Here is a 15,373-nt window from a genome sequence, read left to right as displayed (position 1 = left end):
AATTAACTCAAATATAACTAAAGATGATCACATAATACATTAAGTAATACTGGAAAGCATAAAAATTGAAGTTTACTGATTGCACTTTGTGGACTCGACATTTATGTAGAAAGCCTAACATATGAGCTTGCAATGAAGCAATGTCCTAGCATTTCTGTTTTTAGCCTAAAAACATAATACATATTACTCCTAAGGTCCAAAAAACTGACTTCTACTCTTTTTTGTTGGCATGGATATGGCATAGAATAATATATATATATATATATATATTCTTGCTATGGGATTATGGGCTAATATGTTTATGCATCATTTTTAGCAGGCGCCAGGTATTTTACTAGCCTTGACTTCAAGTTTTTTATACCTCGAATACCATCTTTGGCTGCCAAAGAGGCCTGATGCAGTCACATGTTCAACTAGCAAGTAGGCATGGCATGATTTCTACAATGTGAAGCTAATAACTGTTATTGTGTGATTTTTCACCATCAATGTCAAAATTGATTTTCAAATATCATTTTATAACGGGAAAGGAAATCACCCCAATATCTTACAAAGAGATGGAATAAGGAGCTCAATAGTTTACTTATTTATTTCCTTTCCATTTTTAAGTCCCTCTCCATGCCTATATTCCCACAGCCACCCACTGCTACTAGAGCCCCATTTGACTTCGCTTCAACCTCAACCTTACCATCTAAGCAACAACCACATTTATTTCTATCACGACGCGGCCCGGATGCTTGATTTAACGAGGAAGGAACTAAAAGTCGGACGGTAGGATCTAATCATTTATGTTCATTAACTTAACAACATTGAAACATCAAATTCTCTTTCCTCATCTGAAGAGCTACTAACAAAATTCCTCAAATACTTAATATTTATCTCAATTCATAAATTACCTGTTATCAGTTGCATGCCGTCTTCTATAGACGACCTCTTCTTTTTCTGTCATTTCTTAATCTTTGGAGACTTACCTGAAACAGTTAATTAGTGGAATGAGTTTACGAAGTAAACTCAATGGGTAACTGTTAAAAAAATTAACATGAAAATAAAACATACATTACATATAACCTTTAATATACTTTTTATTCATTCACTTTCTTTATATTCATTTCATTCATTTCAGTCAATTATTCATATAATATTACAGTTCTTAATAACCTTTATAGAGCTTTAATATTTATTCCTTTTCTTCTTTCATTTGTACAGGAATACTGTCTAAATGTACTGAAGGTACAACCATTTCCATTTTCCTTTTCCTTTTTTCATAACCTTTTACTTTTTTTTACGTACACGAGTACGACGCCCCCAATCAGTATCATAAGGGGGTGAACTCCTATAGTTTGCATGCATATCCTTTTCCCCTTCATTTTCATTTTCATTTTTTTTAATTTCTTTTTCATTTACTTATATATCATTCATTCATATATCAACTTTTGATGCACATATCTGTATTAATACATGTATAAAGGATTTATATCCTTGATATTTTCCTTATATGCATTTTCTTTACATACAATTTCTTTCACATACATGTATACTTATATTTACATTTCTTTTTTCATAAGTAGTAATTATAAAAAAAAATAATTAATGAGTCTTAAATGTTTATGTAACATTCTTCTTCTAATTTTTTTTAGAAAAGAATACAATAAATAAAATTATGAAAATACCCACTTTAAGAATAGTATAATTTAATTAATATGAAATATCAATTAAATGAATCTATAGGCATTTGAGTTCTTATACAAACCTTACTTCACAAGATTTCATTTCTTTCTCACAAATCTTCTTTTCTCCAGTGCCAACCAAGATCTATATTACTTGGATTATTCCAATCTAATTTAAAATATATTTCTCATTATTTATCAATAAAAGAACAAGAATTGAAACATACTCTTAAACTGATCGTTTACCTTTCCTTAAGAAGGAATTTTCAAAGTCTAATTCCTTCTTCCTTCTCTCCCAAATTCTTTCTTCTTGCCTTCAATTCTTTTCTTTTCCTCTATGAAAAGTATCTCTAGTTTTAGATGAAATAAAATAGGATAATTTATACGAAAAAGGAAAGAAAAAATTTAACAAACCTCATTCCTTCTTCCTCTCAGTCGTTCTTCTCATATACCATCGTTTCCTCCCAAATTAGCGCTTCATTAACGATAAAAATGAAAATAAATCATTAATCCTTATCCTTGAAGACAATCATTTGCTAAAATTGAAAAATGGATCTCACCTTGCTCTCGCACGAAGCCCTCGGCCATCCGCCCCCCCTCTGTTCCGCGAAACTGAAGCAGTACCGACCCCTATTAGGGTCGCGTTTTTAATTAGAAGGCTGGCCTGTTCGGTTGAACTGGCCCAGCCAAATCGGATATTACACTTTTGACCTTACAACATTGCAAATTTGTTAAACGGGTCCTTAGTGGACCGGTCCAACTACAACCGGTCCCTAGTGGACCGGTTCTTATTTACTCCAGGAGGGACGGCGACAATGAGAGAGGGAGAGGAGTAGGGTCCACTAAGAGTTCAAATTCAAACTCCTTGGAGGGAAAGGAGGGGGCGGCAAGAGCTTTTTAGTAATTGTGGATTGATTAATTAATTGTATGCTTTAAGTAGGATGGGGTAATTAGAGTTAGGGTTATGTTTTGATTATTGAGTTCTCTTGGGTTTTTCTTCTTGGTGTCTTGGGCTCTAGATTCATCATTTAGGGATTGGGAGAGATCGATCCTCCTCTAGAATTGATGATCAATTGTATCTTGCTTTGATTCTTCTTTCTGTTAGTATGATTCTTGCAATAAAAACTACTTTGTGTGTGATTTTCCTTCAGATTTTGTGAGTTTGTTCGCTGATTTTGTCTCTATTGATAGAAATACATGAGATCTACAAGTATTACCTATCAAAATTACTTCATAGTAGTTACATAAGTAGTTTCATAATTGATGTTATTGACCTCAGCTGCTTGGACCAAAAAGACATCTATTCAAACTATTAAGGCAGCTAAGTTATAGGAATCGAAGGTTTCCTGGCGTGATTTTATATTAGTGATCAAATCTTGAGTCATGTGATAGAAGATTAATTTTTGTGAGCAATTCTAATCCATCGCTTTTTATGTTCTATTTGATATTGATTTACTAACTTTTTTGCTTCATCAACCTTTTCTATCTTCTCCAGATTATATGATATATTCATATTTGCCTCTTATTGCAGACCCATCTGTCTTGCTTTAAGTTATGCTATTTAGTTATGTCTAACTTTTTTTTTGCATAGATTCTTTTGCATGGTGGGATTGGAAAAGATGGGAAAAAGAGATAGATTGGATGGCTCTGCAAGGAGTTAACTTGCCTCTGGCATTTAATGGGCAAGAGGCTATCTGGAAGAAAGTTTTTAAGGTAACAAAACATGTTGAATCCATTTATCTTTGGAGTATGCTGTTTTCATTTTTTGCTCGCATGATCTATTATGTAACTTTTAGCTTCTAACTTGCTGAAATATTCAAATATACATTAAAAAGTGTTCTCAAGATATCATCTGCTAGTAATGTTTTATTTGTTGAGCAGGTTTATTGAACTCATTTGCCCCAAACTTTTTCCCACCTTTAACTCACTCAATCTCATTCTCCCTGAAGATTGACATGAAAAATCCAATATTAATGATTTGATGATTATGTCACTTTTTTTTTTCACAGTTTTCACCATTTGTAATGATCATTAGGAAAATGAAGTACAATTTTATTGGCTCAGAGAGCGGTGGGTTGAGAGAAAGGATTTTGTCGTTGATTGAAGCTTTATTTGCATTTTTGGAAGAACTCTTGATGTAGGTCATTAATCAAATCAAATCATGTTGCAAATGTCCAATTGGCTACAGGTCAATTTCAAGGAATTAAACCAAGTCATTACTGAATTGAACCAAGTTCAATTTCAAACCTTTTTAGATCTATTTCTATTATGGCCGAATTTCTTTTATCTCTTATTTTTAGTTTGATTTATTTTATTAGGTTTATTTATATTTTTGGGGATAATATCATGTTTAAATTTAAATGTTCATTAGGTAGGATGAAATTAGATTCGCTTTCAAATAATTAGCCTTATCCTTTTAATCCTATTTCTATAAATATGGACCCATTATTTGTAATTAAATTATTGATTGGTTGATGAATTAATGGAATTTTATTATTTATGAGGCTATTATTCAAGTTATGTACATGACAAACTTCAAGTTGGGTATGGGAGTTACTTCCTTACACCTTCGTGAATTTTGATATCAAAACCTTACATAAGATGTCGCATCCATGCCTCACTCTAATCCTTCTAGCTCTAAATTTATAAAGACTTATATTTTGCGGCTTGTTACCCAATCGTAGATTGTAAGGCTATCAGTGATTTTGATTTTTGTGATCACGCTAACCATGAATCTTGCTCATACCTATCTCATGCTCCATGTGTCTTCACCCCTAAAGCTTCCCTGTACATTCCCTGCTCATCAACTGACCAGCCTAATGTACATCTTGTATGTGCATCCTATTTGTTGTGCATCCACTCTTGCTCCCAACGCCATGCAATCATGTAAAAATCTTATCTCATATCCTTAGCCCGGTCATTGTTCCCCATGCCTCCCAAATCAGAACTGCTTCCACCCAACACCGCATGTCAAATATCACATATCCCCTTCAGCTCTTGCTCGTTATCTTGCTTACAACTCCATATGTAACACATGTTTGTTTCGCTTTCAGCCCTCTTAACATGTCCTTCAACTTCAAGCATTGCTCGCAAACCATTGACTGTGCTCGCATGTTGCACCTGCGCTTTTCTTGCATCCTACGAACTTGTAGTCACTTCGTTAGTTACTTTGAAACCATTCACAAAGAACTTTACCTATAATTCTGTAAGTATACTTAACATCACCTTCAACAGCTACAACTTTGCCTCACCATTGGTCGTCTGATATCTGCCGCCACTTCTTCAACTAATAAAGTGAGATATACTTATAAGGTGATCAAACTTTTTGATATAATCTCCATTCATGTTAGGATAATTGCATAACTGTGACAAATCTTATAACTTTCTATGAATCATTATTAGCTTAATCTCTACTTAAAATTAATCTAGCCATGGTCTTGTGAATTACCTATATGGTTAGATTTGCATGCGATTTAACCAAGTGTTGCACCAAAGTTATCATGCTAACTATTATATAATCTTGAATTGAGTTAATTTTTGCATTCTTAAAGTCATTGAAATTGATTTAATAGTGGAAGTAAATTGATTAATTTGCAATAATATCAGCTAATAATTGCTTTAAGTCAGTCAACATATCATTTGGATATCCTATTAGGATGCATTTACATAATTCATCATTAATGTTTTTTATCATGACACGCCCTAGAACAAGTTCAAAAATTTGAGGGAATCTTGCCCAAAATTATCAGTTTAAATAACAAATCATTAATAGCCTGATTGCTAATGAGAAAAGTCATATAAATGAACTTAGTTGCAGTAGACATACCTTGACTCTCTTCATTTCATGCTCAAAGACTACTCATGCTTCTTATGTAACAAAATTCTTGTTATCAGGTAGATTTTATGGGTTTCTTAAGACAAAAGCATAAATAAATGTTTTAGATTTTTTTATTATTTGTAGAAGGCCTTGAAAATTATTAAATTATATTATATTTTCATTAACCTTTCGCTCTCAAATTGATGATTATATTGAGGTAGTAAATTGAAGCCAAAGAAATCTTTAAAGATGTTTGGTTGGAAAAAGTCTACATAATTGGGCTAGCTCATCGTGCAAAATCTCAATTTATCCTAGGCCAATTACAAGTTTTCTAACTAAGTCATAATTGAATTGAGTTGGACCTTTTCAAAGCCTTTTTATGCCAATTTCTATTTATAGCCAAATTTATCTTGTTTTTAATTTTAATTTTTGTTAGGTTTATTTAACTTGTTTTGAATAATATTAAGTTTAAATTTGAACGTTGGGTCGGATAGATAGGATTATATTTGTTTTAAATTACCGAATTTATTCTTAAGATTTTATTGATATAAATAGGGCTCAAAATTGAATTATTGATTGATTGATTGATGAATGAAAAATATACGACTGTTTGTGATCCAAATTGGTGGCTCTTAAGATCCAAATTATATATATTGATCACTCAAAGTTTTGTATGGGGAGTGTCTTCGTCTTCATTTTTTTTCATCAACTCCCATGGAAGTAGAGAAGTTTTTCCCCTTTAATATAAGAGTACATGATTGATAGAGGGGAAAGCATTAATGGGTTTTATTAGGTTTATGCATTTGTTTGCCATTGCTGTTCTGGCTAATGTGATGTGGAAAGGAGTGAGGAGGCGGGAAGTTAGTAAATGCACTGTTTATGTGCATCTTCAAACAGTGAATGCATATTGTTAAAGGTGATGAAATTCATGGTTAACAGTCAATGAGACTGGCAAGGGAGGGGTAGAGGACGCTTATAGAAGAAGATAAGTCTCTCCACATAGCAATGTTGATAGAAGAACAAATACAATTCTAGCATTTATGAAGTTTATACACTTTCCCAGTTGATATTGTTTTAATGAGATGGGCATTTTTTTGGGAGGTGAGGTTGACGGGGCTGGGATCGGTGGTTGATTGGTGAGGAGCTGATCTAGTTTCTCAGCATTAATGAATATAGGACGTTCAAGTTGGCGAAATCGTAGAGGAAATTTTAGATTTATGGTCAATGCATGGCTAAAAATTTGCATTGACAATTGCAATATTGAGGTTAGCTGGAATGTTCTAAGTGTTATATTTAGATTTATCTTATATTATTTAACTGATATTTTTCATCAATTATTGTATAACGTATTACTTAGATGAATCTGATTTATCATTAGTTTTGTTTCATTTCTATTTTGTGATAAAAGTGAGATGAAATTATGATGACTATATAAATTTAAGGGCATCATACACTGATGGTTCATAACCGTATGCTGTTAACTATTTATGAACTTCAATGCAACTATTATGAATATATCAAGATTTTCTACCCCAAGTTCCCATTCTTTTTTTTTTTCCTATTGGTCTCTTGTTCAGAAATGTCTTTGTTCTCAGAGATGTGTGCATCCCCAGGAGCGATGGCCTGCTGGCTATGAATTGGATGTTATTTTATTTAGATTTTGAATTGCTTTGGTCTTTTAGTTTTTCTTTCTTTGTTTTGCTGATAATGATTTCATTTCAGGATTTTGATGTCGGGAATGAAGATCTTGGTAACTTTTTTGGTGGGCCGGCCTTTCTTGCATGGGCTAGAATGGGGAATTTACATGGGTAAATAATTTTTTCTTTAATGGGAGTGGCATTTTAAATAAAAAAAAGCACGACGCGTTAAAGTTTTTGATGGTTTAGGAAATTATGATTTCTGTTAATATTTTGAAAATTAATTTCCAAAATTAGTTTGAAAGAACGTTACATTCTTACAAAAATAAAATCTTTTTTGTTAATTTTTTTAATGCACTGTAGGTGGGGTGGACCACTTTCCCAGAACTGGTTGGACCAGCAGCTGAACCTCCAAAAGCTCATACTTCCTCGAATGATTGAGCTTGGGATGACTCCTGGTATATTTTATCATTGTTTTGAGATTTTTGTTTGTAGACTCAATTTTATATCCAAAGAACACTTTTTCAAATACCAAATAATAGTTTCTCTTTGCTTTTTGGTTTAAGAGGAAGCAAGTTGATATCTATAGAGTTTGAATGTTTTATGGTGATTGTCGTGATTCACAACAAGATTGTTCCATAATTACCTGAAGTTTCACAAAAAGCCACACACGTGTCAATGTCTGCAAGTCTATATATGTAAGTAAGTCTAAGCAGCTGCAGCTCTATGTTTCTTGAAAACATAATCCAAAATGTTGAAAGCAGAGTAGTAGTTCTGAAGTATTCTAAAACTGCAGGATGAACTATAGATCATTATTAAATGGTTTATGGATTATGTTGGAAAACAATTGAAATAAAATCATTATGGCTCTCAATCTTCTGGTCACTAATTGGGATTCAATTGTTGATGTGTTTTTTTTTTTCTCACATCGACTCAACCCCGATCGAGCTGATTCGAGCCCGACTAGGCTTGATCATGCTTGATCAATTTAATCGGGCCTCAATTTAATTAAATTAACATCAAATTGATCGAACCAATCTCAAATCGATTCGAATCGAACCCAATCAAGCCTCGTCGAGCGTCGTCGAACCAAATTTGACGCAATCCGATGCCGATTCAAGTTTAATTTTTCAAAATTGACTTGATCGGACCCAAATCAACTCAAATCTATTCGGGTCGAGTCTAATTTGGGCTCAATTTCAGCCCTAATTGATGAAATCATGGCTAATTTTAGTTCCCAAATCAAATTTCCCAACCAACGCATCAGATTTCATCTGATATCCTCATCAAATCCTTCGTTTCTCAAAAAGGGGAGCCGATTGGGTTGTTTGGGCAGTGGGGCCTGCTGGCCTCATGGTCTCCATGAGAACGAAATTTTGCATGCATAATATTAATTACATTTAGAGTTTTATTTAATGCATGTTTTGAATTTAATTGATTTAGACTCTCAGCCATGGTGAGACATAGGCCTTCAAAAGTTTATGTAGCAAATCTCACAACATGAATGATCGATTAAATTTATAATTTGCATCACATGAAACTTAAGAGTGTGGAATGAAATTCTTGAATTGATTGTTTGTTGAAGCAATTTAAGTACATGAGGATGTTCATAAACTTGAAACTCGCCCAAATTGCATGTCCCCTTCTTTCAACCTTTTTTCATAACTAGACTTCCGGCTTGAAGTTTATGAACTCTAGTGAGATTTTGTTGTGAGTGTTTGAATATGAATTTAATCAACTATTAGAAATATCAAATCATTGTGAGGTCTCCCATATACTTTCCAAAGTCTAAGGTGTATATCCCACAATATATTGTTGATTAAGTTTATGTACGACATTTTACAAAACAAACACTTGATTGCTCTCAATTATCAAAATTTCTTAATTTGGAGAATCATCTACACATGCATGCACTCCTATGTTCTTCTTAGATCATACTAAATTTGGTCTTAAATCAACTAGAAGTCTTAGGAATATATTCTTCCTTCTCAAAATTCCCAATCATGTCAAAAGTACTGATTTGGAAATCCTTTTAACTGCATTGAGAGCTCTGTAATGGAGCCTCCTCTTTTTGATGCATGATGGTTTGGAGCACCTCAAGGCTCCAAAAATTTCATTGCATGAATCATTTTAACTTAAGATCAAAACTATCTTCCCTATATCTCTTCCTAGGATCACTAAGCCTCCAAGTTTCTTCTAATCATGTCAAAATTGATTTAGAAGCCTCTCCAAAGCTCTAGAAAATCAATCTTCCTTCTCCAAAATGAATCCGAAACATTCATAGAGGAAGGAGGAATTCTCTTTCTCATGCATATCCTTCTTCAAATTCGGTGCTCGAGCTTCCTCAAAGCTCCATGTTTTTTGTTGCTTGAGTTCTAACAAATAGAAAGAGCTTGCTTTCAAACACTCTTTTCCCTTCATGTATAATATTTTGGAGCCTCTTTTCAAAACACCAAATATTCCATTACATGAATCATCAAGACTTTAGGGACAAATCCTAAGTCTCCATTTAATTTGCTGATAACACAAACTTAGCAAATGAACATGTCTCTTTTCTCATATATGATGGTTTGGAATTCTCCAAAGTTCCAACATATTATTATATTAAGATTTTGGAGCTTAGAGCCAAATTCTAAGCTCCCTCTATCATTTGTTGAGATACAACATCAACAAATGAATATCCTCTTAGGTTTAGGATTCTAATCCTAGCCATTTGCAACTTGGAACCAACTTCCAAGTTCTTTCATCTTTTTTGTTGTAACATAAAACCAACAAATATCCTCTCATGCGATGTATGATGATTTGAGGCTCCTTAAGTCTCCAATTATATCACTACATGAATCCTTCAAACTTAGAGCCAAATTCTAAGTTTCTCCATTTTATTTATTGGAACACAAAACTAGCTAATGATTATTTTTCTTTGAACATCAAATGTTCAAGGAATATTCATGGATTTACAACCCACAAGTTGCGTGTTCCTTCCCTCACTCCAACTCAAAAGTTATAGGAAATTCCATAATTTTTCTACATATTCCTCTTTGAACAGCAATTGTTCAACGAACTTTCATTAATTTGCAACCTTTGAGTTGCACCTTCTTCCTTCCTTCCTACAAGCCAAAAAATTGTAGGAAAATCTTTCTTTCACCTAACCCAAGTTAGGTGGATGAGCACCTCTCTCCTTGAATATCTAAAAGTTCAAGGAGATCTTCTATGAACTTGCAATATCCAAATTGCATCTTCCTATTCTTTTCTACATGCCAAGATTGTAGAAAATCATCTCATTCTTCTAGCATAAATTAGATGAATGAACATCCCGTTTAGACTCAGGGCCTAAATTCTAGTCTTCCTCCTCCATTCACTTAACCCAAATTAAGTAAATGATCTTCTCTTTTTGAATACCAAATATTCAAAGAACATTCATGAAATTTTATAACTCTCAAGTTACATCTCCTTCCTTCAACCCCAAAGTTGTAGGGAGTTTATCAAATCACTTATTTGTTGGGCCAAAAAATAACAAATAATCCCTCTTCTTCAGACACCTAAAAGTCCAAAGAACTCCCATAATGCTTAGATAAATCTACATGCCACCTTATATTTGTCCAAAACAAATTGGTAGATAATCCTCCCTCTTTGAACACCAAACATTCATAAAGTTTCCTCCAATCTGCAACCTGTAAGTTGCATTTTCGCTTTTCATTTTCGACAAGCCAAAATTTTAGGAAACCTCCAAATTCTCCTTCATTTGTCTAAGCCCAAATTGGACAAATGGATGGTTCTCTTTGAACATCAAATGTTCAAGGGATTTCCCCAAGTTGCAACCTCTAAGTTTCATTTTCTCCATCATCTCCTATAAGCTAAAATTATAGGAGAACATTCAAATCTTTTTCCACTCTCCTAAACCCAAATTGGGAGAGTGTATTCCTTCTCTTTGAATATTAAATATTCAAAGAGCATTCATAAGTTTGCAACCCAAAGTTGGATTTTCTTTTCTCCTTCTACAACTAAAAAATTGTAGAAATTCTTCTCATTCCACTAACCCAAGTTAGATGGATGAATATTTCCTTCTTTACACATCAAATGCTCAAAGAAATTCTTCCAATTTGCAACCTCCAAGTTGCATTTTCTCATATGTTCTCTACAAACCAAAATTGTAGAGACTCTTTCTACAACCCAAAAGTTGTATGAAACTCTTTCTACAACCCAAAAGAGTGAACCAAATCTACACCAAACCACTTATTTGTTGAATCAAAATCAACAAATAATTCATACCAAATCATTTAGTTGTTGAACCAAAATCAACAAATAATTACATATCAAGCAAATGAGTCAAAATCTTAGCTTTCTTTCATCCTCCTAACCCAAGTTAGGTGAATGAGTTCCTCTTTTTGGATACTCGAAAGTTCAAAGACTCCTTGATGTGTAGCCCAAATCTACACATCATTCTCTTATATTTGCTTTATCTAAATTTAGCAAACTAAATACCCATCATTGAACATAAAGTTCAATGATTATTCCTCTTGATTTGTAACATCAAAGTTGCAAATCTTCCTCACCTATTGAGCCAAAATAAATAGGTGACCCATCTGCCCTCTCCAACGTCTAAGTTATAAAAAATCTTCCCCTTTTTAGCTCCAAAAGTTGAGGAGAATCTTCCAACACTTAGCTCAAAAGCTACATGTTGGACACCTCTTCCTCTTCTTTAGTCTGAAAGCTAAAAAAAGCATCCATCTCCCTAGCTCCAAAAGCTAAGGAGAGGTTCTTCCAACAGTTAGCTCAAAAACTAGTGTTGGACGCTTTTCCCTTAGACCCAAACTCTAAGTGAAACACCTCTTATAGTGATATGCCACATAAGCCTCACACACTTAGATGCACATCCCCTTAGACATGCTAGGATTATGATTTTTCTTTTATTGCGCATGTGTTTGATGTTGTGGTGTGATTGCCTATTGGATTGTCTGCGTTGTGGGTACTTGCCCTTAAGTGGATGATGTAAAAATATACACGCTTTTCTTGTAGGTGGACATGTCCAAAAAAAGGGTGCAAATAAATAAAGATGCTTGCATAACTGGTGCTGCTTAAAACCCCCAAATTGATGTGGCCAATAGGGTAAAAGTAGGTGTTTGATGCTTCAAGTGCTAAATAAAATTTTGTATGTGATATATTTATTATATAAATTATTTTCTGACTCTGTCTTGCAACTTTGAGACTTTTACATTTTTACATGTATTTGATAGAATTATGAGCTATATTAAACCTGTGGGGTTTGGATTAAAAGAAGAGGTAGATTAAGAACGGTGTACTTGTGAAAGTTGAAGCCTAAAGATCTACCTGAAAGTTGAAGCCTGGAGACCTTACAAGTAGAGTCTGTAAATAAATATTTGAGTAGGTTATATAATGATAGGCAACTCATCTATCAAATATGGTTGTAATTACTTGAACTCTATAATTTATATTCAGTTTGTTTGATTTATACATTCAAGCATGTTTTGATCTTCTTACATGATTGCGCACTAGAAAATGCTTGCTTTTTCCTAGTTTTTTTCCTTGTTTTGCTTAGGGGTGGCCTGTACTTTTAATGCGATAGGCTCTTAATACAAAAAAAAGTTTCTATCCATTAAAATGTAAGCAATCTAAAAATCAAATTAGGCTTCACATTTTTCTAAAAAAAAAAAATTGCATGCCTCCTTTTAAGGACCCAAGTTTTTAAAAAATTTAAAATGATCATACATAGCCCAGTGTGTTGCATATAGAAAGTCCTCATTTAAGGCCTTGATAACAAAAATCTATTTTCTTTATAAGTCAGCATGTGCATACCCTTCATGGTTAGGCATTTTGGCCTCAAAGCCAAGTTGTAAATCATACTTTCTAAATAAAAACAGCCTCCCTATGCATCAAGACCTGACGTCATGACTTTAAAAACGATTAGGTGGGTTTAGTTGGTAGCCCTTTCCAGACAAGGCAATAAATCCAGAGGTCGGGTTGGCTATGCTTCATGTGAGGTATAGTTTGTAGTCTCTTTGCACTTCATTACACTTAGTTTCGAGGTACTATATCTCAGTAGTCCTCACCTTAATTTTAGGGTCCGAGGAAATGCTTGATTTCCATACAAGTCCTCACCTTTCAGGCAATTTCTTCAATATGTGTTGTTGGAATGTAAACCCCAACATTCTAATGAAAATGTCAACTTAAATAAAAATTAGATTCTAAAATATAAAGCTCAATATAGGATAGTTCGAGCACCTCTGAGATTTCACAGAATTAAAAGCTCCTACTACACCTTCTTTGGCTCTCATTCCAATATCTGATTTCAAGTTGATCACCCCTCTTCCTTGAAATTTCTAAAGGCCAAAACACTTTAAATAAGATTTTCATGAATTTAAAATTCAAATCTTTGCCATTATTTGAATGATTTTCAAAAGCAAGAAAACCACTAGTTTAATAAAAAATATTCTCAAGGGACTAAAAGCTTGAGATGTAATTAATCTTGCCCCTATGGGGCATCTGTACCCCAGAATAAAATAAACCCAAATTTAACCAAACATTGAATGGAGAATCTCTGTTAAATTGTAAATTTTATTATTGAGTCCTTAAGAAAATGATATTTTTATCCTTCGGGATAATATATCATTTTTCTTATGCCGTACTTGATCATAAAATATGCAATCCGTTTGAGGACAACAAAAATTCTCCAACATCAATAACTCCTACTTCATTCTTGTGAGACAAATAGCATGTTGAAGTTATCTATTTATGCTATGGACTCTTTAATTCCACCTCTTCCATACATTCTCATCTTTATGCACTTAAAAGTTCTTTGTAGTTTATTTGATGGTCTCTTTTTTTTTGGGATATCCATAGTTATTCATCCATCTTGTACCTAAAATCAGTCTTCTAGATATGCCTGTGTTTTGGTAGGTGATTGCATTCTCAGTCGAGTGAGTTTGAATTTTCATGCATTCATGTGAAGAAAATTGGCATCTCATTTCATTTTAATTCCAGGTAAATTTTGTCATGAATTTTCATGCATTCATGTGAAGAAAATTGGCATCTCATTTCCTTTTAATTCCAGGTAACATTTGTCATGAATTTTCATGCTTTCATGTGAAAAAAATTGGCATCTCATTTCCTTTTAATTCCAGGTAAATTTTGTCATGCATCACTATATTTACTAGTAATATTGTCTTCTCACAATTTTCTTGTAAGGCATTATTTACTAGTTTATTTGATGGTCTCTTGGAACCTTCGTTCTTCATACTTGGAATTGCAATATTCATGAAATCTATAAACTTTTTCAGTGCTGCCAGCCTTTTCTGGGAATGTTCCTGCAATATTCAGAAAGATATTTCCTACTGCCAACATTACTAGACTGAGCAATTGGTATGCTGCTATTTCTTTCATTATTAATTATTTCAGATTGCAGCAGATGTTTATAATATTAATATCATATTTATATGATTTTATTTTGTTATTTTTCTGTTGATCTACTTTCTCTTTTTGACCTAGATCCATTTTTCTCTGATGATAGATTTGTCAAGCATGTGTACTTTGTTATTTTTCACATTTCTCTAAAACTCTCTATAAAAGGCTGAATTATATGCTTATAGTGTTAGACATGGATATATGATCACCCAATTTAATGATTTTTTAAATCTCTGGTTAATACCTGAAATATGCTATCACTTTTTTCAGCGCAATTTTAGTCAATGGAGTGAATATGCCATTTTTACCTTCTATAAAATTGCAAAGTAAATTTCATTTGCTTGGTTCACGCTTATCAAACATTCCGTATTCCTTTGCGTGGATAGGTCTACTTGGCTAATCTCTTGCAAGTGAGATTTAACTTTCTTGACGGATCAGTAGACAAGCTTTACCCATTTTATGCTTTGCTTGCATATGCTTAATTGGTTTACAGACATGGTTAGAAGTTTGTGTAGGTGATGATTTTACATAAAGGCATTGATAGTTTTTCTTTTAACTCATTCTAACTCACCTTTATCATGGATCATCAATAACATCAACCTAATTCCTATTTCCAGGGGTATATATGCTTATCCATACTAGCTGATAGCTTACATATACAACAACAACAAGCCTTTATCCCACTAAGTGGGGTTAACTACATGAATTCTTTTTCTCAATTGTGTCCTATTAAGAGTCAAATTTTCATTTAAATCTAATTAAAAAAGGTCAATACTAATACTCTAACTAAGTCTTTTTAGGTCTACTTCTACCTTACTTAACATAGGCTGGATCTA

General features: G+C 33.2%; 1 protein-coding gene across 1 annotated transcript in view; it reads left to right on the top strand.

The window, feature by feature from the left end:
- The window catches only part of LOC110114091 (alpha-N-acetylglucosaminidase), a 76,419-nt gene that overhangs the window by 4,632 nt on the left and 56,414 nt on the right, over window positions 1–15,373 (top strand). The window contains exons 4-7 of the mRNA XM_028700604.1: window positions 3,256–3,377; window positions 7,204–7,289; window positions 7,482–7,576; window positions 14,414–14,495. Coding sequence (XP_028556437.1) covers window positions 3,256–3,377; window positions 7,204–7,289; window positions 7,482–7,576; window positions 14,414–14,495 — 385 coding nt within the window. The remainder of the gene's footprint in view (window positions 1–3,255; window positions 3,378–7,203; window positions 7,290–7,481; window positions 7,577–14,413; window positions 14,496–15,373) is intronic.

The sequence above is a fragment of the Dendrobium catenatum genome, unplaced genomic scaffold (genome assembly GCF_001605985.2).
Source record: "Dendrobium catenatum unplaced genomic scaffold, ASM160598v2 fragScaff_scaffold_1557, whole genome shotgun sequence".
Classification (NCBI taxonomy): domain Eukaryota; kingdom Viridiplantae; phylum Streptophyta; class Magnoliopsida; order Asparagales; family Orchidaceae; genus Dendrobium; species Dendrobium catenatum.
Note: the sequence above shows the minus strand (reverse complement) of the source record. Positions and strands in the feature narration are given on the sequence as shown.